The following is a 15657-nucleotide window of genomic DNA, read 5'->3' on the forward strand; positions in this document are numbered from 1 at the left end:
AAAGCGCCTTCCCGCCCTGGGGCCGTCACGCCGCGCCGGCCCCGCCCCCTCGCTGGCAATGCCCTCACCCGCCATGGCGGCCGCGGCGTCGCCCCGCACCCCCTCCGCGTCCTGCGCATGCTCCTCTCCGGCCCCGCCCCCTCGCTGGCAATGCCCTCACCCGCCATGGCGGACCCCGCTCCCCTCAGGGCCACCGTGATGGCGGCGGCGGCGGCCCCGGCAGCTTCCCCGGGCTCCGGTGAGGCGGGAGGGCGGGTAGGGGAGCCCCGGGGTGGGGGGGCCCTCGGGGGTGGCGTCGCGCCCGCGTCGCGGCCTCCCCCCGCCCGGGGGGTGTGAACCCGGCGGCTCGGGGGGGTCGGGTCCTCCCCCCCGTTCCCCTTCCCCCCCTCGCCTTTCCCTTCCCCGCCCTTCCCGGGGGTCACCGGGGCCGTGACGTCCCGGCGAGCACGGGGGGCGCGGGCCGGCAGCGGCAGCGGGGCCAGGCGGGGCCCGGCGTCCCTGGGGGGCGGCGGGGGGGTCAGGGGCAGCCCCCAGGGACCCCCCCACACCTGCCCCGAGGCAGCGCCCGCAAATCCCCCCACAAACCCCCACGGGGACGTTTCCCGGCCCCGCAGAGACCCCCCCAGGTCCCCCCCAGCCCACAGAGACCCCCAGCCCCGGGTCACCGAGGGCCATGGCCCCCACCAGGGCGGCCCCACGTGGAGGCGCAGGGGCTGGAGGAAGTTTTGCACCAGCCCCACGGGGGTGTAGGCCCCCAGCCCCAAATCCTCCAGCCGCTCCTCCCCTCCACACCCCCGGCGGGAGGGGGCCTCTGCCCCACAGCCGGGGGGGGTGACAAGCGGGACCCACAGCAGGGGGGTCCGGACTGAAACCAAGAAACTCCCTCACCAGTCGGAATCCAAAGGCACTGCTCGGCGGGAATTCCTGATCAGCAGCGCTGGGGTCGCCCTGGGCTTTCTCCACCATAAGGGCTCCCCCGAACTAGCGGGGGCCATCAGTTTACACACCCGCCAATCATACACAGGCGTGAATTTCCTGGAAAGGGGTGTTTTATGATCACGACTTCCCGGGATTCCTTTGCGCAGCCCCAGCATGCCCAGTGACAAGAGAGTGAGGGGCCTCGGTGGCCGAGGGCAGGAGTACGGGCTCTTCTTCGCGGGGTCGGCTCTTTGTGGAGCAGGAGCCGTGAGGAAGGTCCAGGTGTCGTCCGCCTGCATGGGCGAGATCACCCTCCCTAGACGGTATCTCCGGGCCCTTGTCTTCGAGTTGCCCTTAGCTCGGTTGCCCAAGCACCCACCGAAGGCTGCTACCGGTGAGGTGTATGGGGAGCGTTTTACTTTTGTCCACGCAGACCAAGAGGCCGAGGGAAAACCGCTGAGGAGTCGCTGGGGAACAAACACGAGCAAAACCTTCCTGCCTCGCAGTTCAGACTTCATCAGAAATTCCCTGGTTTGAGCCCTTGCAAGACCCACGGTGGGCTCTGTTCGCCCCGTGGTGGGGTGGGGAGGAGAAGGGGGGTTATAGGGGGGTCTGAACTACAGCCCCTGCCCCCCCCTCCCCTTGAGCCCCCCCGCCCTGCCCCAAGTCCCCAATCTGCCCCCCCCGAGCCCCTGTCCTGCCCTGTGGCCCCCTAGACCCCCAACGTGCTCTCCCAGAGCCCCTGTCCTGCCCTGTGCCCCCTAGACCCCCAACGTGCTCTCCCAGAGCCCCTGTCCTGCCCTGTGGCCCCCTAGACCCCCAACGTGCTCTCCCAGAGCCCCTGTCCTGCCCTGTGCCCCCTAGACCCCCAACGTGCTCTCCCAGAGCCCCTGTCCTGCCCTGTGCCCCCTAGACCCCCAACGTGCTCTCCCAGAGCCCCTGTCCTGCCCTGTGCCCCCTCCAGACCCTCAGTCTGCCCCCCCAGACCCCAAGTGTGCCCTCCCAAAATCTCTGTCCTGCCCTGTGGCCCCCCCTACGACTGCCCTAAGACACTCTGTGTTCCAGCCGCTGTCCCCAAGACCTCTCGGCCCTGTGACCAGTGGCCCCTTCTCCCACCACACCCTCCCCCTCCCCTCGACCAGGCTCGGGGTCACCCCTCGGAGTGACTCTTCCCCTTTGTGCCCCCCTTGGCTGCCTGCAGCCTCACTTTGCAGGCGCTGGGCCTTGCCCAGGAGGCGGGGTGGAACCGAAGCGTGGTGAGCTGTGGAAGGCGGCAGCTTCATTCAACAGCTAAGACAAACATGGGTGGTTGTGTGCAGTCGGGGGGCGTGGGCAGGACCGAGCAGGCCGTTGGCACTGAGGCTGCCGTTGGCTCAGCAGGCAGAGCCCCTGCAGGAGGTGGCCGTGGTGCACTGCAGCCTGCGCTGGATCCTCTCCCTCCTGCTGCTCAGGCCTTCCCTCAGGTTCTGCAGGAGCTCCTGCAAGCAAGTGAAGAATTCCACCAACTTCTGGGGTAGAAGGGGGCGGGAGCTGAACCCGCCTGATGGTGTTGGTGTTGGCCTTGGCCTCTGAAGGGGGGTTGAGGGGAAGGCTGGCCGTGGCATTGGAGCAGCCGTTCCTGCTGGGGGCAGCCCCACCTGTACTAGGATCCACTCGTAGTAGTGCTGAGTGGAGGTGTAGATTCCGGGCCGTTTTGCTCTCGCGCAGCCTCTCCCCCAGCTGGTCACCCCAGCGAGCCAGAAGTAGTCAGCACTCCTGTCTTTGCAGAGGAGAGGACCGCCGCTGTCCCCCTGCGACGGAGGAAAGAGGGTCACGGTGGTGTCGGGTGGCCGCTGGCAGCACTGGGGCCGGCTCCTTCTCTCTGCCAGCACCCCCAGAGCTGTGTCCGCAGCACAGAGGCGCTGCTCAGGTGCTGGGGCCGACAGGACCTTGTCTGGGAGGGGGTGGTGGGCCCGTGGGGTAGGGCTGGCGCTCATCTCTGCACAGCGACGCTGGCCGGGTGCAAGAGGGATGTTCCAGGGCTGGGAGCCGGACCTCGGGGCTGCCAGGAGCGCTGGGTGGGCTTTCTGGGCAGAGTCCCGGGCCTCTGGGGCAAGTGGGGCCCTGGGCAAGGACCTGCAGCCGGGGAAGGGGAGCCCCAGCAGCGGTGGGGACCCAGCGGTGGTGGGAGGGCGACTGGCCAGGCACAGCCCGTGCCGGGGGGTGTCTGGGCGGCTCTAGGGGGCTGCCGGTGCCGCTGGGCGCTGCCTTAGAGTCACAGAATCCCAGAATCCTTCAGGTTGGAAAATCCCCTCGGGATCATCGAGTCCAACCCTCAGGCCCACTCTACAAAGTTCTCCCCTGCCCCACATCCCCCCACAGCTCATCCAAATGGCCCTTAAACACACCCGGGGATGGGGACTCTCCCCCCTCCCTGGGCAGCTTCTTCCACTCTCTGACTGTGGGAGACATCGGCCTGTCAGGCCTGCACAGCCCCTGAGCAGCAGCAAGGCTTTGATGAGGAACAGCCCTGGGGAGAAAGATCAGAAACTGCCGAGTTGTGCCGAGGCGTCAGGGGAAAACGAGGGACAGCTGCCACCCTGAGCTGTGGGAAATCCTGACCCGTGAGGAGTTCCCGCCGCGTGAACAGCGCCTGAGCAAGCAGGGGATTGGTCTGCACAGCGTGTGAGAGTGCTCTGGTGCTGATAGGAGAAAGGATTGATGGCTGTCCAATTGCCGATTTGCTAATTGTGAAGTAAGAGCTTTGGGGAGTGCATAAGTATGTGCTATTGTAATAAGAAAGGGTCTTTCCTTCCGCTCTTCAGTGCAGAGTCCGTGCCCCGGTTGCCACAAGCCTGGATCCAGCCTCACCTGGACTCCTCTCTGAGAAGGAGTTGCGAAAGCAAGGGGATCTGTTCTGAACCTCGTGTCTCAGCGGGAGCTCTTCCTTACCCTTTGTACCTCTCCCATTAGGCAGAAACCTTTGACCAAGTCTGGGATTGAGATTGAATCTACCTGCATCTAAGCTCCATCAGGAGTTGAGAAAGCAAGGGGGTCCATTGTGAACTCTGTGACTCAGCGGGAGGTCTCCCTTACCTTTTTCTGTTTCTGGTCTCTGTGTAAATAATTTTAAATAAATTTGAACTTGATTTTCCTTTGTATGTTTCTTCCAGGTAGTAAGCAATAGAGTGAATGCTGCCACCAGACTTTGCAAAATCACCCTTTTATAACATCACGTTGAACTCACTTTTTGCTAATACCTTCCACAGCGACTCTTCAAGTGATCTAAAACACTCACCCGCAACACACCCGCCCGGGGCTCCAAGGGCCCTGGGCACCCCCTGCCTGGCGGCGGCCTGGGCCAGCTGGCAGGTGACAGCGGGGACCCGGGCAGGCTCACGGGGCACTGGCAGCGCCGTGACAGGGGGCAGCGCTCAGGCAGGGACGGCGGGGACATGGCTGGGGGGGTGAAGCCCCCGCCGGGCGCCTCCGACGTCCTCGGCGGCTGGATAGGGACCCTCTCTGCAGGGGGAGCGAAGAGGGGTGACGGGGTGAGAGCCGGGCGGGCAGAGCTGGCGGGGGAGTTCCCTGGAGAGCAGGAGCCTGAGGAGGAGCGGGAGCCTGCTGCTGCCCCTGCCGTGGGGGTTGGGCGCTGCGGGGTCTCTTTGGGGCAAACAGGGTTTTGGGGGTCTGGCCCCACGGCCATCATTCCACCAGCACCTGCTTCAGCCAGCCTTACGAGGTTTTGCTGCTTCACCCCACAACTCCCCAGCCCAGCGGTTCCCGTCCTGCTGTTCTGTCTCCAGGGATGATTTCCCATCCCCACAATGGTTCCCCTCCCAACAGCTTCCCGTCCCAGGGATGGTTTCCCATCTCAAGGACGATTTCTCAGCCCCGCGATGGTTTCCTATCCCGACACTCTCCCCACCTCCATGATCTCCCATCGCAAGCATGGTTTTCTGGGGGGAGGTGAATTCTGTGTCCACGGGGAAGGGACAGGGCAGCGGTGGCCCTGCGATGCTGATGTGTGTGCGCTGCCCCATCCTGCCCCGGCAGTGGGGATGAGCGGGGGGTTGGGGTGTGGAGAAGTTTTTGGAAGATAACGGCCACCTGCTCCTTGATACCGACATGGTAACTCTGTGCTAGCTGCCCCTGTGTAAAGAACTCACTGTTCAATGTTCCTCTCTGGCTGCCACTGCACAGAGAGCTATTGTTCAGCAAACTCCTTACCTAGAGATATGGAGTGAAGTTGAAACACTGAGTAGGAGGTCCATAGGCTCGTGCTTCTTGCGTGTGCTTCTCGCGTTGTACCAATGAAATATGAGTTATATTGTGTGGACAGTGGCTTAGAACCAATCACAGCTTGTTTAGCTGTATGCGATCACGCCCTAATAGTATATCAGATGCTCTGTGCTTAATAAAATTGGATCGAGCTGGCAAACCACATTGGTGTTATTCTGGATACCCGGGCTGTATCCGTCGACACAAAGGAGCACACACTTACTGCTGAAGCCCTGGGAGCGTTACAAGGTGATGTCGCCGTAGCTCTAAGTTGCATACAAGCCCAGTTATGGATGCAAACAGTAGCAGAATCTGTAATAAGGGAAGGAGAGGAGGGTGCACTTCCCACTGAAATTCGAAAAATAGTTTGGGATAGTGCCCAGAGACAGAGACAAAGTTACAATCATGGTGGAACATGGTCAACTTCACCTATAGGCCTGACACACGTACAGTAACGACTTTTGTGTTAACAATATGTGATGCAAAATTAATCACCATACACCCCATTGTAAGTCTCGGAGTCAATTACAACGGGACCCTGCTGTACCCCTTTGCACATAAGACCTGGGCTATGAATACTGGTAATAAATGGCAAGCAGTAGATCTCAAACCCTGTATCATGAAAGAACAACAGGGATTTATATGTGACAGTAATACCTTAATAACCCAGGGTACCTGCTTAGATACTGACCAAAAGATCTGCCACTTTGAAGCACGCCCCAATGTAGATTTGAGGACCGTTGTTGTCTGTACCGGAAAGGGATGTGCATGTTTAAGGACACTGTGTGACACAATAATCATAGATGGGCAAGAGAAGAAATTGATACAGCATCTAAATTATTGTATTCGTAATTTCACCATCATCCTGGGGTGTGATTTCACTTATTCTGCCCCGGTGGTTACACATTCCCTCTTGAAAAGCAGCCTCATGGTAAAGGTACTTCCTGTCCCCACAGGGTTAAATGTCAGTCATATAGAAAGCCTATTAAAACACCCAGACTTACACCGGACACTGGAAGAAGTTAAGGAAAAAGGGCAAGAAACTTTACTCACAACCTTTCATGATGGGGAAAGGATAAAAAAGGTCTTAAAGATGGTTGAGCAGGAAGGGGAACATAATTGCTGGGATACACTCTTCAGATGGTCGCCGACAGCTACTGGCACCTTAAACACAGCCCTTCACCCAGTGGTTGCTTTATGAATAGCTGTAGCAATTTTGTTGATCCTTACTGTAGCTATATATGGATGGATCTGGAGACTTACAAAACGCTTGCAAGCTGTGTATGACGCTTTATATCACAATCCGAGCTTTAAGCAATAAACTGATTGATTTGTGGGATAGTACTAACATATTATAGGACAAGGGAAATAGATTAAGAAGTAGATAAATAAGTAGTAAAAGAATTTACTAAGTAAGAAGAAAAGGGGGGGATGAGACGGGGAGTCTAAACAATCTTAGATTGATGGTGCAAGGCCTGCGCAAAAACAAGGGGAGGCGTATGGGACTGTTCGAACAAGACATACCAGGTGCTGATAACGTTGCTAGGCTGCAATCTCCTAGCCCAAAGAGAAGTTTCTTCTGGTCCTTGAAGTTGTGTGTTCCAGCAACAAATCACCCGAGATTCCAGCACAAACTGGCCTGGCGGTTTGGCCGGGGCCCAGGGAACAACTGAGGCAGCGCAGAGCGACAGGGTGAAAAGTTCATCAGCGAGGAAGAAGAGGTACTTCACCTATCCGACCCTTGCCCAGAAATTTCTGACCCCTGACCGGAGCTTGAAGAGCTCATGGCGCAGGCGCAAGGGGAGGAGACCTGATTACCATGAGGAGCGAGGGGAGGCGGGGGTACACTACGTATATGTACAGGCGTTCCATGAATATGCGCTATTCTGTAACGTATCAGCCGGACGGGAGCTGCAAACGGCGCGCGTGCTCGTGGTGGAGCGACCCCCCATGCGCCCGGCGCTGAATAAACATACCCACGTTATAACTCCAGAAGTTATAGAGTGATTTCTCTGCAAAACAAGGGAACCTGGAGATGCTGAGGTCAGGCACGGCCCTGCACAGGGGGTCTGGTGGGGCCGGTGCCCACTTCTTGTTGCTGGGGTGTTTGGTGTCTCCATCCGCCCTGTGTGGGTGGGATTGGAGAGGCACAGGCCTGTCCACAGCCAGGCAGAGGCGGCGATAGCCAGGAGGTGGTGCCTCGGCTGCTCCCCCAGCAAGACACTGGCAACTAAATGGGGTGTGAGACACGGACTTTCCCTTCAGGGTGCCCAGCCCCTGGGCATGGTGAGCCCAAACTCAGAAATAAGGCTGATCTCCCGGGGGCTTTCCGCAGCTGAGCTCTGCCCGGTGTGGGGCTGCAGTGCTGAGGGTTGGGGTCTCACTGCGCTCCCCTCAGGTTCTCAGGAGCTGCAGGAGCACCCCCAGCTCTGGGGCACAGTGACAATCCCGCTTGGCTGCAGAGAACAGACCCAGCCATCAGGGCCAGAGTGTTCCGGTGCCCAAATGCCATGAAACAGGTTCCTTCTGCTCAGGGGTGCTGCCCCCTCCAGCGTACCCAGGCCTGGAATGAAGAGCCAAACCTCTACCAGCTGCCAGAGTAAGGCAGAAATATTATACCTGTGGGAGGGCAGAGCTGGCGGGGAGGTGGCACGGGACAGGCACTGGGCTCTTCTCCCCAGTCCCCGCTTGGGGCACCTTGAGGCCATACTGCCCAGAGGCGCCCACCATCCTGTGTCCAGAAGATAACACTCCCCTCTTCTTCTTTACTTCACTTTCAGACCTTATTCCTCTGAGATGCGGGGCTGGAGCTTATCCCAGCGGGAGTTTGTCAGGGGCTGGAGGCTGTGTTTGCCACGCCCATGTATGTCACCCGTCACCGTGGGGGTCTTGCCCTGGGAACTCTGGTCTCCCATGGGGGCTGCCAGCAAGAAGGCTTCCGGGTGTGGGGCAGAGGGGTGTGTGAACCTCAGCTCCCCCCGGCTCCCCCCAGGGTCACCCCAGGGGTGGAGGAGCTCCCAGCAGGGAATGGGCCAACACTGCAATAGCAGAGGATGTTCCCAACATCTGCCTCCTCCCCGCTTCTGCTCCAGGGCCAGATCCTGCTGTCTGCAGGGCTGCAGAGCTGCGGCTGCTCCCCACAGGGAATCCGGCCAGAGTCCCAGCCCCGTGTGAACAGAAAGTGGCTCTGCACTCTATGCTGGGGCCTGCCCTGAGCACCAAGGGAACTATCTGCATGTTACCATCTCCCCTGGTCAGGCTGGGGCGCTCCGGGCCCTGTGGTCACCTTAGGCTCACTTCTATGAGCCAGAGCCCAGGGCTTCCCCTGACATGGCAGCTCTGTCACGGCCTCTGCACTGCGGGATCCCTGTGGCTGAGTCAGGGCCTGGGGGAAAGAGCAGCCGGAACCCGCGGGTGAGGAGACGGGTGCTCCCACCGGGGTACATCACGGGAACGATCAGAGAGACATTTTGACTAGGAACTGCCTGTGGCCAGCGGGATGGAAATATTTCTGTCACTAAGAGTATTCCCCAGGGACCACAAACCTCTGTCCTGAGACACGGCCCTTCCCTACCACTGAGTCTTTGTTCTCCGCTCCCCCGACCAGCCTCAGGAAATGCCCTGACACCTGGCAGGCAAGGACAGCCCTGGGTCAAAGCCCCCACAGACTTTTAATGAGAACAAATAAGGAGGCCCAGCATAAAAATGGGAATAAAACCAGAGGAAACACCCGCTGATTTCTGCTGCCCGTGGGCCAAGGGAGTCGGTTCCCTGGTGCTCACGGCTCTCCCAGCTGCACAGACCTCTCCTCCCTCCCGCCTGCACCCAGCTGCAGGGCAGGGATGGGCTCTCCTGGCCGGGGGCTCAGGGACTGTTGTGCACCAAGCCACAGTGTCACAGGCGTTGGGTCCTCATGGGGATGTGCCACAGACACCTCTTCAGCATCATCATAGCCCATGCTCCCCGGGGACAGGGACGAGGTGTCTCCTTCAGCTCCAGGGACCTCGGCACTTCTCCGGGAGCGGGGGGTGACCCCTGCAAGCAGCAAAGCTGGACGTTTCAGTTCACCCTTGGCGTCTGTACCCCACCACCCTCCCTGCTCCTCACCACATTCAGCTCCTTCTCCCACCTCCAGGCCTTTCAAGGAAAACTCCCAGGCAGGTTCTGCCTTCCCAGGAGGTTTGGGCCTCAGTACAGTAGTGACATGGGGGGCAGCAGGGATGGCACCCTAGGAACAGCCAGCGCTGTCTTTCCCTCTCACCTCTGGGTGCATCCCTGGGGCCTGCTCCCTCCTCCGGCATCCTGGGCATTTCCCACTCTCCCTGCCCAGGCACAGCATCCTCCCCCAGATCAGAAACCTCTCGGGCGTCATCGTAGCCATCTGCTGGGTGATCTCTGGGCAGGACAAGGACATCTGAAAGGAGAGGGGAGCTGGTGACAGAGAGAAGAGACGTCCTGCAGAGCAGAGGGTGGGAGGATGCGCAGGGACCCAGGACTGAGACACTGGGCTTGGCAGCACCACAGGAGATGCCCATGTCCTCCCCATCCCCAATGGTGACACTCAGCGACTCCTCTGTCCATCACATCTCTGCAGGGAGATCAACCCCTTCCTGCCAAACCCTGACTCAAAGTTGCTACAGAGCTGCCCCAGGCCAGCCCCTGCCCTCACTCCTCAGGTGCCACATGGGGTGCAGGGGCAGAAAGAGAGGGGCTGTCCGGCTGGGACAGTCTGATCTGACTGGGAGAAAGCTTCTCTCTTGGGCCCAGGACCTGGATGCTCTCCCCACAGACCCCACGGACCAAGCACCAGAGGGACCATGGACTGGGGGGCTTCAGGGGATCAGCTCTGGGTTGGGGCCAGCAGAAAGGGTCCTGCAGATGTGCCTCCAGGGAGGACCCACACCCACCTGAGTGACCAAACGTGGCCTGCTTCTCCAAAGCTGGGCTGTAGCCAATCTCCTCATACACGGCCTCGAGGAAGGGCTCCTGAGCTCTCCTGGAGCCTGGGGACAGAAGCAGGGCTGGCACAGGGACAGGCAGAGGGGCAGTGGGATCTCACTGTGCTCCCCCAAACCAGTGCCTTGGGCCAGCCCAGGACTGCTCTGACAGCACAGCCCCACGGTGCTGCCCAGGCACGGCTGCCACATCCCCCGTGAGGGCAACATCGCTGTGGAGATCCTCTGGGGCTGCGTCGCCCTCGCACCATCCCTTTGAAGACAGCGCTCGTGTCCCTCTGGCCCTGGGTCATGTCCCCCTTACCTCACCCTGGAGCAGCTCCCACATGTCCTCTGCACCCGGAGCTTGCCCCTGTCTGCCCCACGGGTCCATAGTGGGGCCCTGTCCTGGGGGTGGGCAGGCCTGGGCAGAGGGACAGGCTTGGGCCTGACACCGTGGTGATGGGCCCTGCTGCCCCGCACTCCTCCTCGCACCTCCCTTGCCCCAGAGCCCCCTCCAGCAGTACCTAGAGCACTGCCAGCCTTGGCCGTCCCCGCTCTGCCACTTCTCTCCTCGCCCCATCGCTAGCTCCCCCCACCTCTGGGCTCTCTCCAGCCCTTGCAGCTGGTGGCCACGGACAGGCACTCAGTGGGGCAGGACATGAGAAGGTGGCAGCACACAGTCTCATCCCCCACTCTGCTTATGCCCCTCGCTGACACGCCCCACAGCGCCCCACAGCCCTTCCAGGAGGTATCTCCCCCTGGGACCTCTGGGGAAGGACCCACCTCTGCGCCCAGCCCTGGCGCTCAGCACTTGCCCAGCCAGGAGGGCCAGGAGCAGGCAGAGAAGGGCCCCCAGGATGATGCAGATGATGACGGGCACTGAGACACTCCCGCTGCTGCTCTGACGGCCTCGGGTGGCAACTGCAGGGGAGAGAACATGGGAGAAGTACAAGACGTGGGAGAGGTGGACGCAGAACCAGTCCTGACCCCATCACACAAGGCAGGATTAGCTGGGGGGCTCCAGGAGTGAGTGTGGGGAAGCTTCCACCCTGCTGACAAAATGAAAACTCTCCCTCTCACCCTCCCATCACCCCAGTGCCTCCTCCAGAGAGTTTCACAGCCCAGCAAGGAGCCCCTTCCATCCATCTGTGAGTCACAGCCTGGCCCCGGGGTTACCCAGCCTGAGGGGAAAGGCAACTTACCTGCTTGGGGAGGGGATGTTGCCATCCTGGGTGTCGCTGCAGAGGAGGAAAAGGAGAGCGGGGCTGAGACAGTGGGTGTGCGGAGAGCGGGGAGCCTCCTCCCAGCACACCATGGGGGTGTCTGTAGGTGGCCCTGACACATCCAACCCACATTGCCCCTCCTGTAGTGCCCAAAAGGGAGGCCAGGCCAGGGCCCAGCGCCCCTGCTCGGGGAGGCAGGCAGGATGGCACAGGCAGCCCAGGGGATAGCCCTGGGGCTGCAGGGCCCCATGGGCAGTGGCCAGAGCACATCCAGTTCAACCGAGGCTGCTCCCTGCCTGGCACCAGCCTCCTGCACTCTGCAGGAACATTCTTGCTCTTGGGAGGTCGGGGCCATGTCAGGACCTCATGGACTAAAGGTCTTCCCCAGCTCCCTGCCAGTGCCCGACCAAGGGGTCCCAGCCCTGCCACTCACCTGAGCAGCGCACGGCAGCATCTTCCTTATGCCGGCAAGCACCGCCGTCCCCAGGCCGGGCACAGCAGTCCTGCAGGGACGGCTCCGTCCCCCGGCACTCCACCCGCTCCAGCCAGATGGGGCCCGTCCCCATCCCAAAGGCAGCCTCACGCAGGGCAGACTCCGCAGGGCCACAGCCCAGCTGCCTGCACGCCACCTCGGCATCCCGCATGTCCCAGGAGTCGTCACACACCGTCCCCCAGGAGCCACGGTGCCAGACCTCCACTCTGCCCGAGCACCCGTCCTCACCGCCCACGGCACGAATCTTCTCCCTGCCTGCAGAAGGCAGAGACCTCCCATGGCACCAGGGCAGCAGGCAGAGCCCTGCCAGACACAGAGGGGCAACTCCTTACCGGTGCAGCTCGAGGAGTTGGGGCACGGGGCCAACGGGGCCAGGGGCATTTCTGGGCGTCCCCCTGAAGAAGGAAACACTGCGGTGAGGGGGCTGGTTTGGGGGACCATGCAGACGAGAGCGGGGCTGAGCTCTGCTCGGGCCTCCCTGTACCATCTCGGTCATGGCAGAACTGAGCTGCGGTCGTCCAGGGGACACGCACGGGACCGTGGGGGGACCCCGAGTGCTCAGCCCCAAGAGCTCCCTGGTTCGCAGCGCAGCAGTAGCTTGTCTATGGAGGGGAGGCTCTTCTGAAACCTGTCTGGCCTCTTCTGAGACCTCACCTGGAGATGCCTCTGCCTCCCCCAGGCGCTGCCGGCAGCCTGGGTGGCAACTGCTGCTGGACGGGTGTGGCTGTGGCCGTGTTTGTGCCACTGGCAGCAGAAGGGTCTGACACGGAAAGGAAAAGCCCCTCCCAGCTCTTTCTCTGTGCCTGGCCGTGGCCAGTGGGGAGCAGGAGCTGGGCTGACGGGAGTACCCGGGAGGATCAGAGTTACCGTTGCAGGTGATGTTGGTCTCCTCTCGCGGGTCTTGGCACGACTGTGGGTCCCAGGGAGTGGAGGGACACTGCCAGAAGGAGCCGGTGCTCTCCCCACACTGCACACGATCCAGCCAGGCAGGGCCAGACTCCCTGTAAGGCGGCTGGCGTCTTTCCAGGGTTCCTCCATCGCCACAGCCCAGCTCCTTGCACACCAGCGTCACCGTGTCGGGAGTCATCGAGTTGGAGCAAACGCTCCCCCATGTCCCGTTGTAGAAAACTTGCAGGAGCCCAGAGCAGCCGTCGCTGTTCTCCAGCCTCAGGGCCATGAACTCTGGGAGGAAAAGGCCCCAGAGGGGAACAGGCTGCCCTGGGGTGTGGGAGCCAGGACACCTCTGCACCCCCAGGCCCTCAGCCAGGCAGGGGCAGGGCCAACACGTCCCCTTTGCACCCAGGGCCAGAGAGAAGTCCCTGATGGACACACACCCCTGCCCCTCCCGAGAACCCTCGGGAGGGAATGAGCTCCCCAGGACCCCCAGTGGGACTGAGGGTGCCCAGGCACGGGTGCCCACAGGATGGGCTCGGGCAGGAGCTCAGAGGCAGCCAGGGACAGCCTCAGCCATGCCCGGCTCTCCCCGCGTCCTGGCCTCCCCAGGAACCAGGCTCCCACCACCGCTCCCGGCACAGACCTGAGCAGATGACTCCCGCATCCTCTTTGTGCCCGCAGTCGTGCTGCCCCCAGGGCCCAGCCGGGCAGTCCCAGAGAGCAGCTTCGGCCCCGGAGCAGTTCACAGCAGCCAGCCAGATCTGCCCGGAGCCTTCCCCGAAGCGAGCGGAGCCGGCTGCCTCCACTGCCCCTCCGCAGCCCAGCTGGTGGCAGACGACGGCGGCATCAGACAGGTCCCAGCCATCGTCGCAGACCGTCCCCCAGACGCCCTGGTAGTAGATCTCCACTCTCCCCGCGCAGCGCCCGGCCCCGTTCGCCAGCCGCAGCCACCGGCTCCCTGCAGCGGGTACAAACCCCGGTTGCTGCCAGGGACTGCCTGCCCGCACAGACGTCACCCGGGGGCCTGCGCAGTGACACTCACCCCCGCAAACGACTCCCACGTCCTCCGCGACCCCTGCCGCCAGCGCGCTCTCAGGCAGGGAGGTGTTGCAGAGGCTCAGGCTGGCCTCGTGCCCTGCGCACCGGACCCCTCGCAGCCCCACGGGGCCCGTCCCTCGCTCAGCCTTTGGGGGGCTGTAGGCTGTCCCGGCCTCCCCACACCGCAGCTGCCGGCACACCACGCTGGCCTCCTGCACGTCCCACTGGTCATCCAGGACTCTGCCCCACGCCCCGTCCTGGAAGATCTCCACGCGTCCGTCGCACCGGCTCCCTCCGCCCACCAGCCGCAGGGATCCAAAGCCGGCCGAGCCTGGGGAGAGCAGAGATGCCACGGCCAAGGGCGGCACCGGGAGCGTGGCACCCTTCAGGGAGCGGGGCGAGGGGGGATTTCCCCACCAAACGGGACAAGATGGAGCCTGTGCTGAGGAGAAGCGAGGGCAAAGCCTGGGCCCTCCCTGCACCTCACAGCCAGGTCTGCTGCTGCTGGGGGCACCCAGGCAGCTCCTGCTGGGTGCTGGGACGAGGCTCTGCAGGGCTCTCTGCGGGATGGGATGTGGGTGTCTGCAGCCAGAGGGATGGGGCAGAGCCCTGCGGCCCTGTCCCGGGCTCCTTGCACAGTACGAGAACAGAGGAGCCCAGGCCTGGCGGTGTGGCACTGGGGCCTCAGCCCCTGCCCTGGGGGCAGATGCCTGCCTCCCTTCAGGCCTCAGCTCTCCCAAAGCGGAGCGCTCACTCTGAGCAGGGAAAGCCCTCCAGATGGCTCCTGGGGAAGCCAGGGCTTCTCCGCGGAGAAGGTCAGCCTGGTATGGCCACGGGAGCCCTGCTCTGGGTGGCCGTGATGCACACAGATGACAAACGGAGTGAATGCAGCATTCTCCTGGCACTCACTTGAGCAAATGACAGCAGCAGTGTTCCCTCGGGAGCACGGTGAGGCCCCCAGGGCGGTCACTGGGCACTGCTGCAGGTGGGCTTCAGTCCCGTCACAGTGGAACGAGTCTCTCCAGACAGGGCCAGTCTCTCTCCCAAAATGCTCTCCCCCAGGAATGGACTCAGCAAACCCGCAGTTGAGTTGACGACAGAGAACGTGGGCGTCCGAGAGATCCCAGCGGGAGGCACAGAGGGTCCCCCAGGTCCCCAGCACCTGCACCTCCACCCTCCCCGCACACACTGCGCTGCCGTTCACCAGCCGGAACCCTGTGTACTCTGGGGACAGAGGAGGAGGAGAGAGGGTGGATGGGTGCTCTGGGACCCTCAGCAGCTGCCGGAGAGGCCAGAGGGACAACATGCCCTTGTGCTCCTTCTGCACTATTTTCCTGCTGCAGACAACCCCACCCACCCCTCCTGTCCTCACACCCGGCCCAGCGCGGTCCTTGCTCTGGTGCCCAACCCCCGGCACAGCCCCAGCGTTCAACACCCTCCCTGAGCCCTTACGTGTGCAGCTGACAGCAGCGCTGTTTGCGGGGCTGCAGGGCTGGTCCCCGCGGGACCCCCTGGGGCAGGAGGCCAGGAGGGATTCATTCCCCACACACTGCAGCTCTCCATCCCAGGCGGAACCCGCCCCTTCTCCAAAGGGACTTCCTCCAGGGACAGGCAGGGCTGCGCCGCACTGCAGCTCCCTGCAGAGCACGTCCGCAGCTTTGGCACCAAAGTGGGAATCACAGACAGTTTTCCACTGGTCCCCGTCACGGATCTGCACACGGCCTGAGCAGCGGCTCTTCCCCTCCACCAGACGGACAAATCCTGGAAAAAACCCAAAAGAGCTGGGAGTTCCCAGAGCCCTCTGGCAGTTACATGCCCACATCCCCTCCAAGCAAGCCGTGACCAATTCTCCCATTGCACAGCCCAGAGGAAGCTGCTGGGGGAGTGTTGGTGA

General features: G+C 62.2%; 1 protein-coding gene across 1 annotated transcript in view; it reads right to left on the reverse strand.

Moving 5' to 3' along the window:
- Window positions 1–7961: 7961 nt before the first annotated feature.
- LOC141972472 (scavenger receptor cysteine-rich type 1 protein M130-like) overlaps window positions 7962–15657 on the reverse strand; it is a 68319-nt gene continuing 60623 nt past the window's right edge. Inside the window, exons 7-18 of the mRNA XM_074930339.1 lie at window positions 15216–15519; window positions 14673–14987; window positions 13768–14094; window positions 13369–13683; window positions 12699–13013; window positions 12164–12226; window positions 11772–12086; window positions 11318–11353; window positions 10899–11036; window positions 10086–10181; window positions 9440–9592; window positions 7962–8098 (exon numbers count right to left, since the gene is read on the reverse strand). Coding sequence (XP_074786440.1) covers window positions 7962–8098; window positions 9440–9592; window positions 10086–10181; window positions 10899–11036; window positions 11318–11353; window positions 11772–12086; window positions 12164–12226; window positions 12699–13013; window positions 13369–13683; window positions 13768–14094; window positions 14673–14987; window positions 15216–15519 — 2514 coding nt within the window. The remainder of the gene's footprint in view (window positions 8099–9439; window positions 9593–10085; window positions 10182–10898; window positions 11037–11317; window positions 11354–11771; window positions 12087–12163; window positions 12227–12698; window positions 13014–13368; window positions 13684–13767; window positions 14095–14672; window positions 14988–15215; window positions 15520–15657) is intronic.

Source organism: Athene noctua, chromosome 33 (genome assembly GCF_965140245.1).
Source record: "Athene noctua chromosome 33, bAthNoc1.hap1.1, whole genome shotgun sequence".
NCBI classification, from domain to species: domain Eukaryota; kingdom Metazoa; phylum Chordata; class Aves; order Strigiformes; family Strigidae; genus Athene; species Athene noctua.